The sequence below is a fragment of the Gymnoscopelus microlampas genome (genome assembly GCF_963454915.1).
Source record: "Gymnoscopelus microlampas genome assembly, chromosome: 6".
In the NCBI taxonomy this organism is placed as follows: domain Eukaryota; kingdom Metazoa; phylum Chordata; class Actinopteri; order Myctophiformes; family Myctophidae; genus Gymnoscopelus; species Gymnoscopelus microlampas.
Window position 1 is genome coordinate 5,030,905 of NC_139943.1, and position 12,291 is coordinate 5,043,195.

The following is a 12,291-nucleotide window of genomic DNA, read 5'->3' on the forward strand; positions in this document are numbered from 1 at the left end:
TCAGTTCCAGCAGTAACCCGAGCTATCTTAACTACCAGAGAGAGAAGCATCGAAGAGATTCCAGCAATAGGCGATTGCCACAGCCTAAAGCATATTCTCATACTGGATTTGGATCTGGTTAACGAATCAGCCGATATCAGTTGTAATAATTGCTATAGAGTGTTTGTTCAGTAATAGTGTTAAATAGCTCTATATTGTGATAGTAATCATTGCTATAGAGTGTTTGTTCAGTAACAGTGTTAAATACAGTAGCTCTATATTGTGATTGTAATCATTACTAGAAGTTCGGGCCGCTACGCGGCCCGAACGTCTAGCGTGACGCGTCGTTCACTTTGCAGTGCCACCTTACAGGCACCTCACAGTGTGAGAGAGAGTTTTGTGCTCTCCTAAATCCACGGCAGGCTTTGAAAGTACCCACTTCAGAAAGAGGTGACGTGCATCACCTCTCCAATGACCAAAACCCACTTTGTGATTACTCAGACCTGGTATGGCAGACCTGTGGGGAGTGTGCAGTGGTGTACAATGTGAAAAGATAGTTGAAATCGCAGGAGATGAAGTTAGCAGTTTATTTGTGTAAAGGGTCGTCGGCGTGGGTTGTGTTGAGGATGGAAGCCGTCGAACTGGTGCATCCTACCTATTTATAGGTAGGATGTGATGTCATGCTGTCGTGAGATTACGTCACACTGGCGTGTCTCATCGTGATGTCACGACCGTGATGTCATATGACGTCACACTGGCTACATACAACGTTACAGACAACCGACATGGCGCAGGATTCAAATTGTATATATACTAGAAGTTCGGCCCGCTACGCGGCCCGAACGTCTAGCGTGACGCGTCGTTCACTTTGCAGTGCCACCTTACAGGCACCTCACAGTGTGAGAGAGAGTTTTGTGCTCTCCTAAATCCACGGCAGGCTTTGAAAGTACCCACTTCAGAAAGAGGTGACGTGCATCACCTCTCCAATGACCAAAACCCACTTTGTGATTACTCAGACCTGGTATGGCAGACCTGTGGGGAGTGTGCAGTGGTGTACAATGTGAAAAGATAGTTGAAATCGCAGGAGATGAAGTTAGCAGTTTATTTGTGTAAAGGGTCGTCGGCGTGGGTTGTGTTGAGGATGGAAGCCGTCGAACTGGTGCATCCTACCTATTTATAGGTAGGATGTGATGTCATGCTGTTGTGAGATTACGTCACACTGGCGTGTCTCATCGTGATGTCACGACCGTGATGTCATATGACGTCACACTGGCTACATACATACTGACAACCGACATGGCGCAGGATTCAAATTGTATATATAGATACCTGTGGCCTCTGGCGTCTGCAAAGAGTGTTTCTGTGCCGCTGCGTGCCGCTGTTTGGCGAGGCGTTGAGCTGTGGAGAGAAGAGAGGTGGATGTGAGGTAGTTGAATGGGAAGTGGTGCGGCATGTAAGAAATGTAAGGGTGAATGTGTGGTGGTGTGTGTGTGTTGTTGGTGTAATGGTGGAGCTGGCAGTGTAATAAGTGCTATGTGTGACAGGCGTTGAGCTGTGAAGAGAAGAGAGGTGGATGTGAGGTAGTTGAATGGGCAGTGGTGCGGCATGTAAGAAATGTAAGGGCGAATGTGTGGTGGTGTGTGTGTGTTGATGGAGTGAAGTAGTTACCTCTGGCCTCTGCCGTCTCCAAAGAGCGTCTCTGTGCCGCTGTGTGCCGCAGTTTCTCCAGCCGTTGAGCTGTGAAGAGAAGAGAGGTGGATGTGAGGTAGTTGAATGGGCAGTGGTGCTCCATGTGAGAAAGGTAAGAGCTAATGTGTGGTGGTGTGTGTGTGTTGATGGAGCGAAGTAGTTTCCTCTGGCCTCTGCCGTCTCCAAAGAGCGTCTCTGTGCCTCTGTATGGCGCTTTTTCTCCAGCCGTTGAGCTGTCGTCATTGTGGTGGAGAGAGTTGTTGTGGTGGAGAGAGTTCCTTGTATAGATTATTACTATTTATCACTATGGAAGCCGTCGAACTGGTGCGATCTGACGGCATCCTAGAATTTATAGGTAGGATGTGATGTCATATTGTGTCATCGTGATGTCAGATTACGTCACACTGGCGTGATGTCAGATTACTGGCGTGACGTCACACTGGCTACATACAACGTTAGGTAGGATGTGCGTCACACTGGCGTGATGTGGCGTGATGTCAGATTACGTCACACTGGCCACATACAACGTTCGTACATACTGACAACCGACATGGCGCAGGATTCAAATTGTATATATAGATAGATAGACGTATAGTGTTTGTTCAGTAACAGGGCATAGGGGTCTCTCTGTCTCTCTAGCTTTTTAATAAACATAAAATACATTTTCAGGTGGGTTGCCATTCTTGCCCATTTCATCAGGAGAGAGAACCCATTTATCAGCTTCAATGTTACAGTGCTCCAGATTCAATTTGTCTGATCATTTATTCTAATTTGACTTGTTTATTCTGTATCCTGTGAGTTATTTCTACTGATTGGATAGAGCTGGTATGCTGACCTGAAAATGTATTTTCTGTTTATTAAAGAGCTGGAGAAACAGGAGACTCCTGTTACTGAAAAAACACCCTATAACAATGATTACTATAACAATATAGAGCTATTTGACACATATTTTGACAACATTTACACCCACTTTAAAGACTGATTTATGCTTCATCACACTATTTCTCTGCTGTAAAAATAGATTACATTGTCACTTCAAATGTATTTATTTCATACTATAAATAAAATACATCACATTGAGTTCCGGTGATGACGTCACACTGAGAGGGTTGAAGTCACGAGCTCCCGAGACGAACCCCCCTTAAATGTTTTAATTTACTAACTTCTATCTGAACCAAAACAACCATGCTGTCTGTTAAATAGTCTCGGAGTATGCCGCTCAAGACGGGGACGGTAGACGCGGCTGATAAGCTTTCAAAGTCACAACGATCCACTCGACAAAAAAGTTTGGCTAGCGCTGCTAACTCGGCTAGTGGGGCTAGCATGGCGTCCACCACTACTAGCAGGGATGCTATGCTAGAAGAAGCTAACGCTGACTGGCCTAAAGATATGGCGTTACTGGCCACCGAAATCACCCAAAGAGTCGCAGAGATGATGAAAGAAAAGCTGGAGGTGCTCTCCAATAAGCTCGATGCTTTCGGGGCTAAATATGAGCAGGACGCCAAACGACTGGAGGAGGCTGAATCCCGCATTTCTTCGGCGGAAGATATCATCGCGGATTTAGAAACCAGGCTGTCTGATGCTGAATTCAACGTGTCTGTCCTTACTACCCGAATGGATTCACAAGACGCAAGGTCCCGCAGAGATAATTTGAGGATCTACAATGTCAAAGAAGGTGTTGAAGGTAAAGATGCTGTGTCTTTCTTCGAAACATGGCTGCCGAAAATACTCAACATCCAGGCTAAGAAGGATAGGATTCGCCTCGACAGATGTCATCGAGGACTCGGCCGTAAAAAGTCGAATTTCCCACGTGTGGTGGTTTTGAAGCTCCACAACTCAACCGACAAGATGAGGATCCTGGCGGCTTACAACGCGAAGCGAGGGCTCGACTACGAAGGATCCAAGATCGACATTCGTCAAGACCTACCACAAAACATACTGATTCAGCGGAGGAAATTCAACGCCGTGTGCGAGCATCTGATTGCAAAGAAAATTAGATTCAATATGCGGTTCCCTGCCACCTTGTGCTTCAAATATAACAACAAAGACTATGCTCTTGACGATGCTGAAGAGGCCAAGGAGGTGTTTGAATCAATTGATCTACCACATGAAGAGGAGGGCCCAGGGCCGGTTGAGGAAGACTAAAGCACCGCTGCTCGCGTTTGGCGAGCCGACGGAGACGCCTATGTAACAGGTTGGTTTAGATGGTTCGTTTTAGCCTCAGTGGCAGTGTATTTTAAGACACAAGCAGACATTATTTTTTGTTGTATTTTTTTTTTAGACACGGACTATGAAAGACTTTCTTTTTATTGCAGCAATTATTATTACTGTCTGTGTCTGTACCTGATAATATCAGAAGAATAGGAAATGTTGTGCTTGTGGCCTGGTTTTTTGTTTTTACTTTTTAGGACTACTGTACACTGATGGCTTACTTAAGGGGGGGGGGGGGGGGGGTTTGGGAGTGGGGGAGTTAGACTAGTTCAGCAGGAGTAGAGTAGCTGATAGTCTGCTCACCAGTATGGGTTCTGGCTCTCAGTTTCATGGGGCTCCTTTGGATTCTGCATCTTATTTTTTGCGAGATGTAGGCTTTTGTTTTGTGTCGCTGTTTTTGTTGTTCTGCAAGTTCAGACAGTCTGGTTGTCTTGCAACTTTTTGTGTTTTTCATGTTTTTTCTTTGATTTTAAATGTGGCTAAGGGCATTATTAGCATATTGTGGCAGAGACGCACAAATTCGGTTTTGCTGTTCTATTTTATAGGGATAATACTACACTCAATGAGCACGTTCTTGTTCTATCTATTGCTAATTATAGAACATGAGTACAACTAAGTATATTTCACTTAATGTGAAAGGGGCAAATCATGTGATAAAGCGTAAAAAACTTTTGACCTGGTTGAAGAGGGAGAGAGCTAACATAGCCCTGTTGCAGGAAACTCATCTGAATGATAAGGAGCATGAAAATCTTAAAAGAGAGTGGGTTGGCCAGGTATACTATTCCTCTTTTTCATCAAGCAAAAGAGGAGTGGCCATACTTATAAATAAGAATACCCCATTTACTTTAGATACTTGCATTAAAGACAAAAATGGTCGCTATGTTCTCATATCTGGTGTCTTATATGGAGAACACATTATGATTGGCTGCATTTATGCTCCGAATACATATGAAAGTGAATTCTACTCTGCCCTGCTGGCTGATGTTTCCTCTCTCTCTTCTTCATATACATTATTGGCTGGGGACTGGAATTCCATGGCCGATCCTGAGGCAGACCACAATCCACCGTCCAGAGCCAAACTTTCAAAAATGTCAAAAGCTATGAGAGAAGTATGCTCTGATTTAGATCTATTTGACACATGGAGAGTCCTACATCCTACAGAGAGGGACTTCACATTCTTTTCCAATCCCCATAAAAGTTTTGGCAGAATTGATTACATTTATACATCCAGGCAGCTGCTTGACAGGGTAGAAAAATGTACTATAGGTACTAGGCTACTGTCAGATCATGCTGATGTCTCTTTGTTGGTTACACCCCCATTTTGTCAGCCTCCTTCACGCCGCTGGCGGTTGAACCCTTCCATTTTGAACAGCCCTGGTTTTGTAGACTACATAGAAAAACAAATTGAACAATTTTTAGCAACCAATGATAATGATGACACCAACCCCTCAATTTTATGGGAATGTCTTAAGGCCTATGTCCGGGGGGCTGCCATATCGTACTGTTCAGCAAGGAAAAAAGAAGCCATGAAAAATCAGATTGATTTGGAAAAGGAACTATTGGAACTGGAAAAAAAATTGAAGGATAATCCTTCTAAGACTTTGCTTACTAGAACAGAAGCCACTCGGTCGGCCCTCAACCAGCTACTAACACAAAAAGCGGAGGCCAGTATTTTCTATGCGAGACATAGGCTGTTCGAAATGGGGGACAAACCTGGGCGGCTGCTTGCACGTTTAGCGGCAGGCAGACAGAACTATAATTCAATTGCATCACTCAAAGATGACGCGGGGAAGTCCCATCATGAGACTATAGCCCTTACTGAAATAATGGGGAACTTTTATAAGAAGCTTTACACTGCTGACACATCTTACAGTGAGGATATTATGCATAACTTTTTAGGCGAGCTACATCTCCCATCCCTATCCGACACAGACCAGAACGTTCTTGGGAGGTCTATTACGTCAGGAGAGGTTTCGGAGGCGATATCACAGCTGCAGAGCGGAAAGGCTCCAGGGCCAGATGGATATGGCCCAGAATTCTATAAAAAGTTCCATAAAATACTGATAGGCCCCTTAACTAAAATGTATCTCCACTCTATAGAAATGGGACAGTTTCCCCCCACACTGTATGCTGCAAATATTTCTGTTATTCTCAAGAAAGGGAAGCCTCCGGATGAATGTGGTTCATATCGCCCTATTAGTTTAATTAATGTTGACAGCAAGATATTTTCTAAGCTTTTAGCAAAAAGACTGGAGAACTTTCTACCTCTCTTAATCAAAGAAGACCAAACTGGTTTTATTAAAAATAGGGTCTCTCAGTTGAATATGAGGAAATTGCTTAGTATTATTCAGCATACTAGGACTCACCAAATGGAGGGTCTCGTCATCTCCTGTGATGCACAGAAGGCTTTTGATTTGATTCAATTTCCTTATTTATTTAGTGCTCTGGAAAAGTTTGGCCTTGGCGGGGGTTTCATTAATATGTTAAAATTGATTTATCATTCACCAAGGGCGAATGTGCTGGTCAACGGCATGCTTTCCCCAGAGTTTAGTCTAGGAAGGTCGGTCAGACAGGGGGATCCGATTTCTCCTTTAATTTTCGATTTAGCCATCGAGCCCTTAGCCGAGGCTATTAGAAGCCATGTTAATATTTCAGGAATCCAATTAGGTGCAGTTATGCACAAGATAGTTTTGTATGCTGATGATGTATTATTATTTGTAACCAACCCTTCAGAGTCAATTCCAGCAATAATGTCAGTCATACAGACTTTTGGATCATTTTCTGGATACAGGGTCAATTTTGACAAATCTGTCGCTATGCCACTAGGGGGCAGTGTGGACTCACCATGCTTGCCCAATTTTCCATTTTCATGGTCTGTGTCTGGCTTTACCTATTTAGGCATCTCTATTACTCCAAATGTGAAGGACATACTACGGTTAAACTTCTCTAATGTGTTGCAGAATGTTAGGAGTGATCTCACAAGATGGTTTGACCTCCCGGTTTCCTGGATGGGTAGAATAAACCTAATTAAGATGAATGTGTTACCCCGGCTTCTTTACCCTATGCAAATGCTACCTCTATACATCACTAAGAAAGTAATTCGAGAAATAGAAAGGGACTTTTCTAAATTTATATGGCATGGTAAAAGATCTAGACTAAGTATGAGGATATTGCAACTGCCTAAGGACAGGGGGGGATTGGCATTCCCAAATATGTTATTTTACAACTGGGCCTGCCACTGTCGTACTATACATGAGTGGGTACATGAATATCTTATTGGCGGACCAGAACCCCTTGAGACATGGGAATGTTCTCCCTATGTGCTACTAGCAGAACTCACAAATATACAAAAAATACACTTTAAATCTTCTGATAGTCCAATACTCTCGAATTCGATAAAGATTTGGAAAAACATTATAACCTTTATGGGAAGGAAGAACATGTCCTCATACTTGACACCACTCATAGGCAATAGACAGTTTGCCCCTGGAGTTAGGAGTGCCGTTTTCCAGTCTTGGTATAATAGAGGTATTAGAGTTATAGGAGACCTGTTTGATACCAGTGGTGTTCTTATGTCATTCGATATGGTTAAGAACTCATTCGGGGTACCTCGGAATGACTTCTTTGCTTATTTACAGGTTCGCCACTTTATCAATAATGACACCAAGTTTCCTCGAGACAAGCCTCTTCTTGGGCCTTTAGAGGACTCTATTATGCATTTTACTAGGAAGAAAGGTTTGATTTCTTACTTCTATGATAATTTTCAGAGCTTCAACACACAAAATATAGATATTGTGGTGGGAAGATGGGAGAAGGACTTACAAACTGAGTATGACGAGAATTGTTGGGATGACTGCATTAAATCTTCTCAGACTACCTTTATCAGCAACCGATTCAAAGAGATGCAGTATAGAATTCTACATAGACAGCATAGGACACCTCAAATCCTAAACAAAATTGACCCTGGAAGGTCCCCTTTATGTATCAAATGCAAAACTGAGGTTGGTACTTATATACACTGTTTTTGGGAGTGTTCTAAGATTTCTAAATTTTGGTCGTGTGTAGCAAAAGAATTAAGTGCAATTTTTCAGTCTAAGATCTGTAAAGATCCTGGGCAATTTTTATTAGGGCTGCCATCTAAATTTGGGGTTCTAGATCCTAGAAGAGCTAAACTTCTTGATAAGCTCCTCTGTGTGGCCCGAAAATGCATCTTATTCAATTGGATTCACGAAAAGCCTCCGTCAGTAACTCAGTGGTATAGAGAAGTATACAGAGTACTCCCTATGGAAAGACTAAGTGCCAAATTAAAAGAGAAGGAAGATAACTTCATAGACTTATGGCGGCCACTGATAGACTATTTGCCCAGGGATATTTCTGCCCTGATTTGTAAAGGAAGTGACTCAATAGATTGGAAAGCCCCAGCTGTACTTTTACAATTTAATTACTGATGTGCTCTTTTGTGTTTGTTTATCTGTATGTATGAATATGTAACTGTGTGTGTTATAATATTGCCACTGTAATATGCCGCTTGCCCTTCCTTATTTTGTTATTACTTTGTTTTTTGTTTTTTGTGTTTTTGTCTGTATTATTTGTCTTTTTATTTATTTTATTCCAGTTTGTTTGTTTACTTGCTTACATTCATGTTTCAATTTCCTATGTAAAAATGAAAAAGCAAATAAAAAGTTATTACGAAAAAAAAAAATACATCACATTGCTTAGAATTGATTTATTTCATACTGTAAATAAAACACATGTCTCTCTCTCTCTCTCACACTCTCTCACACACACACACACACACACACACACACACACACACACACACACACACACACACACACACACACACACACACACACACACACACACACACACACACACACACACACACACACACACACACACACACACACACACACACACACACTTCATATTTATGTTCAAAGGAACAGCAGTGACAATACAGACCTTTATTTACATAATTATTTAAACAAGATAAAGGAGCGCTGTGCGATTTCACTGCCCTGGTTAAAGTCGTTTTCTATAAGCAGTGGGGTCCGGGGACCCCCAGGGGTCACAATCTTTTTAACGACTATTCAAAAATAGCAGATAAGCTCACTGCGAGCTTGTACATCTGCTATTTCTGAAAAGAATATTGAAAAACCTTTGGTTTGGAAGAAGTTTAATAATTTAGCATTTTAAAACAAAACACCTCTCTTCTGGGGGTCCCTGGCACAATTGTGGGGGTCCTTGACATGAAAAAGTTTGGGAACCGTTCGTTCTATAAGGCAGGAATAAGGATTTGTTGATTTTTTTAATCCACCACTTCTCAAACTTTTATTCATGACAAGGATCCCCAAATTAGTATGTAGCCGTGGACCCCCGTTTGTGGCAGGTGAAAATGTTTCAAAAGATAATAATTTTTTTTCTCATTTTAATGAAATAGCAGACCTACAAGCTAACGTGTAGGTTGTAGGTGACGCGTTGTAAGCTTGTAGATCTGTTTTTTTGGGGGGGTTTTTTAGTCGATAGGAGTTCAAACTGATTGTGATGCTATATTGAGTCATTTTGCTGGGGACCCCCTGGCTCCCCCTCACGGGCTACTTTGAGAACCACTGGTTTCTATACTGGTTGTGCTACATCATTGTCCAATGAGGAACCAGCTCTCTGTGACACCACATCCCATCCTGTGACATCACATCACTACCTGTGACATCATCAGCTCAGTGTTCAGGTCAACGTTTCAGTAAAGCCTGATTTACACTTCATTGCATGACGGTATTGAGCACAAAAAAAGCCGATCTAAAAGCTCACAACGGAAGCATTAATAATCATGTATAAGAGTCTGGCGCGCACATACAGATCTATAAGCAGAGAACAATGCATCTATAAGAGAACAATACATTATTCTACACATAATAGTTCTATAAGCAGAGAATGATGGATTGTTCTAAACAAACATGTATAACGTTTAAACAATGATTTGGATTCGTTCACTTTGGTAGAAACTTGAGGAATGCTACAAAAAACATTTTTTTCCCTTTAAAATGTCTTATTTACTGTTTATTTAATGTGAATGAATGTAAAATGTCTTATTTACTGTTTATTTAATCTGACATGTTTGATAATAAACTATAAACATTTACACTTAACTGTCTACGGCTCAACCTGTCTACAGCTCAACCTGTCTACAGTTCAACCTGTCTACAGTTCAGGGTTGGTGTAATTCTTTTTTGTCAGAATGAGTGAGGGCGCATGTGCGAGTGTGCGTGCGTGCGTGTGTGTGTGTGTGTGCACGTGTGCTTTCAGCAGAAGATGCTTTGTTGTACAGTACGTCAAATTAGTAACAAATAGCAGATCTACGAGCAAGTCGTGAGCTTGTAGATCTGCCATTTTCGCAGAACGTTGTTCTTTTCGTGCATGACAACCTTCAGGGTTAATTTGGTTAAAGTCTGGTCCTGGAGCACTGGGGTTCAGAAGTAATAATAACATCATAGTGTACAATGATACAAACATATTTATATCTTTACATTATCACTCAAAATACTTTATCTAGAAAAATACGTCCTGTAGCTGCACTTAAAAACAAACAAAAAAACAAACATTTTTAATGACTTTGTACATCAACCAATCAAATCACAGGAAATATCTACAGCTACAAGGACCACGATACTACAAACCTGCTGTCCCCCCTTAACCCCCCCCCACCCCCCTCTGTACAACCTTTATTTCAGGTTGACAATGACATCACACCCCGTCCCGATGACATCACACCCCGCACTAAGCTCTATGCACAGCTGCCATTTTGGAGAGAAATTGGGAAGAAGAGGTTCTTACTTCCTTCACAGGTGTTACCAATGATACTAATGAAGGCTCTGTTCCATTCTGGTCAAACAGAGGTCAGGGTGCTGATATTGTTGCATGTTGGCTCACTGGAAACACTCTGCTACACCAGTGGGTCTCAAAGTGTGGTCCAGGGACCCTCATGGTTCCTTGAGAGGGTTCCAAATGGCACCTTAAAAAAGGTGTGTAACTCTGAGAGTGTACAAACGGAACCAAATGGACCCGTAAGGGTCCATTTGGTTCCATTTGTACACTCTCAGAGTTATGGGGGTCCTTGAAATTAATAGGTTTGAGAACCACTGAGCTACACGAAATGGAACAGAGCCTTCGTTAGTATCATTGGTAAAACCTGTTTAGGAAGTAAGGAAGAGGCCCAATTTCTTTCCAATATGGCCGCTGTGAGAGCCTCAGCAGTCTTGGCAGAGCGATGACAAAGCCGTTCATTGCCACTAGAGGGCGTATACTATCTCATTCTCCCATTAGGACACTCCCCCCCCCCCCCCCCCAGTGCCGCCTTTGAGCAGCAGATAAAAACACGGTCCAGAACGATTCCAGAACAGCGTCGAAATCGCCCTCACGACTCCATGCCAACACAAAAAAAGACCTTTCGGACACCGCAGGCCACCAACACCCCCCAAAAATGCCCCGCTTCGGACACCACGGGTGTCCTCCCCTCCTCTCCCAAAATGTCCCCCCCCCTTTTTTTTCTCCATGGGGCCGTGGCTTCTCAGCCGCACTTCCTGTTCCTGCGTCCCAGCTGGGTGTAGTAGCCCAGGGTGACCGCTAGGAACAGCGCTCTGCTCAGCAGCAACAGGAGGGCGCCGCTGGGCGCCGCGCCAGCCTCCAGCAGGGCGGCGCCTGTCACTGAAAACACACAATGACAAGTATTAACACATTAACCGCCAAGAACGTAGTCCTACGGTCCGTTAAATCCAACTGTTAAGCACCGAGACCGTAGTGCTACGGTCCGGGTGCTTTTTCCTTTTTTTCAATTTCTTTTTTTTTTTTCAATTTTCTAGACGGACCATTTTCAGTGTAACACCACCGGAAGTCGACCGGAAGTGCGCTGCCGTTTTTTGTTTCCCGTCGGCCTCCATTCTAAGGCACACACTAAAACCCATGTTTAGCCTGTGTCGTTTTTTCTCCTCGCATTTCCCATGTTAACATAAAGAACTCAAAAATGCGATTTCTCAAATAAAAAGAAATTGAAAAAAAAAGAACTCAAAAATGGCGGCTCCGTTTGACACGTGGTCTGCACTCGTAGACACAGGGACATGTGCACGTTGTTTACAAACAGTCCATCGCACATTCTAAAGGATTTTAACGGGGCCTATGGCGACGTGAAAAAAACAAAAAAACAACAATAAAACCTTGGCACTGGTGAGTACATTCTGAGATTAGCCCTTGGCAGTCGATGTGTTAATAATAATAATCATAATAATATTAATAACAGAGGTAGATGTCACTCATCTGAATCAGAGAGATTCATCCATCCAGCCATCCATTTAGCAGTGGTGGAAAAAGTACTACAATTTTGTACTCAAGTAAAAGTATCAATACTGCAATGTAGAA

The 12,291-nt window shown here is 42.6% G+C and overlaps 2 protein-coding genes and 2 long non-coding RNA genes across 4 annotated transcripts in view; 1 reads left to right on the forward strand and 3 right to left on the reverse strand.

The window, feature by feature from the left end:
- The window catches only part of LOC311047414 (cerebellin-1-like), an 878,463-nt gene that overhangs the window by 730,898 nt on the left and 135,274 nt on the right, over window positions 1–12,291 (reverse strand). The gene's annotated exons all lie outside the window — the stretch shown is intronic.
- LOC311047422 overlaps window positions 1–12,291 on the forward strand; it is a 203,998-nt gene that overhangs the window by 122,796 nt on the left and 68,911 nt on the right. The window lies entirely within an intron of this gene.
- Window positions 8,987–10,648, reverse strand: LOC311047424. The gene is made up of 2 exons (XR_014600988.1): window positions 10,061–10,648; window positions 8,987–10,028 (listed from the first exon to the last, which is right to left on the reverse strand). It is a non-coding gene; the product is annotated as an uncharacterized lncRNA (long non-coding RNA).
- LOC311047417 (tumor protein p53-inducible protein 11-like) overlaps window positions 10,965–12,291 on the reverse strand; it is a 60,980-nt gene continuing 59,653 nt past the window's right edge. Inside the window, exon 7 of the mRNA XM_084060125.1 lies at window positions 10,965–11,583. Coding sequence (XP_083916251.1) covers window positions 11,447–11,583 — 137 coding nt within the window. The 3' untranslated portion in view covers window positions 10,965–11,446. The remainder of the gene's footprint in view (window positions 11,584–12,291) is intronic.